We start from the raw sequence: 1,111 nt of genomic DNA, 5'->3' as shown, positions 1-1,111 counted from the left end.
TGATCCCTTACGTCGTGATTTGGGATGCAAGCCACCCTTTGGGTAGACGAAGCAAGTTGAAAATTTGGTGGGTTCGCGGGAACCTTCAATGATTCCAGCCACGGAAGCTCGAGGAACGTCGCAACATGCCATTAGAACGAACGTCGTTGTTTCGATAAGCGAAGACACGCCATGAGCCAGCACGCAATGCTGTTAGCGGACAAGCAGCGGTGGCCCGACGCAAGTTTGCTCGCTTCCATGCGTCCACACGACGCTTCTCTAGTTGTTCGAGGAAGCAACTTCAAAGGCGCGGCACACAGCAGGGCACGGCTTCGCATGCTAGACAGTCATATGCGTCAATGGTTTGACTGTGAATGGAGGATGGCCACCCGATGGCCTGCTTCACACAATCGCCAACAAATACCAAATGGCTTGCATTGACGCAAAAAATTTTACTTAATTCGTCACGGGGGTGGCCTCTGTCACCTTGTCGTAGCCGGCGCGCGCCGCCTGGCGCTGGTACACTGCAAAGACGATGCCGGCCACAACCGCCACGGCCACCGCAATGCCTCCGCCTAGAACCCACGCGCTGCCCCCGGCCGACTCGACAACGGCTTGGCTTTGGACAGTCAGGTCGGACGAAGGTTTGGCGTCGGCCAGGGCAATGTACAAGAGACTCATCACGCCCGTGTGGCCCACCGTCGAGTTGTACGTAGACACGATGCGCACGATGGCCGAGCTCCGCATGCGGCGCGGCGGGTCGAACGTGCATGTGCTCATGGCAATGACGTACCCCGACTCGTTGCCAGCGACGGTGCCAGAGCCGTATGTGGGGTACGAATTGCACAGCAACTCGTCTGTCTCGTCGTCAAATAGCTGGATGCCGAGGCCGCCGCGGTGCTGGTGACCCACCACGTATACGACTTCAACGTCCGCGTCGTCGTTTTCGTCGTAGTCGGCGCCAAAGCCAAAGGCACCGCCGGCGCGACCAATGTGCTGGCGCGTCGACAGCGTGTGCGTGCACCCCGGGTTCTCGTCGGGAATGCACTTGGGGATGTCGTACTCGACGGCGCCGTGGTACTTGAGGTCGCCCGACGCGTCACAGCACGCAGCCAGGTACAACGGGCGAACT

The 1,111-nt window shown here is 59.5% G+C and overlaps 1 protein-coding gene across 1 annotated transcript; it reads right to left on the bottom strand.

The window, feature by feature from the left end:
• Positions 1 to 435: 435 nt before the first annotated feature.
• Positions 436 to 759, bottom strand: H310_10883 (hypothetical protein; the record flags this gene model as incomplete). Its single annotated transcript, XM_008877368.1, has 1 exon — positions 436 to 759. One exon carries the CDS (start codon positions 757 to 759, stop codon positions 436 to 438), a length of 324 nt encoding a protein of 107 aa, XP_008875590.1.
• Between the last annotated feature and the right edge of the window lie 352 nt (positions 760 to 1,111).

Source organism: Aphanomyces invadans, assembly GCF_000520115.1.
Source record: "Aphanomyces invadans strain NJM9701 unplaced genomic scaffold supercont1.28, whole genome shotgun sequence".
NCBI lineage: Eukaryota > Oomycota > Saprolegniomycetes > Saprolegniales > Verrucalvaceae > Aphanomyces > Aphanomyces invadans.
Note: the sequence above shows the minus strand (reverse complement) of the source record. Positions and strands in the feature narration are given on the sequence as shown.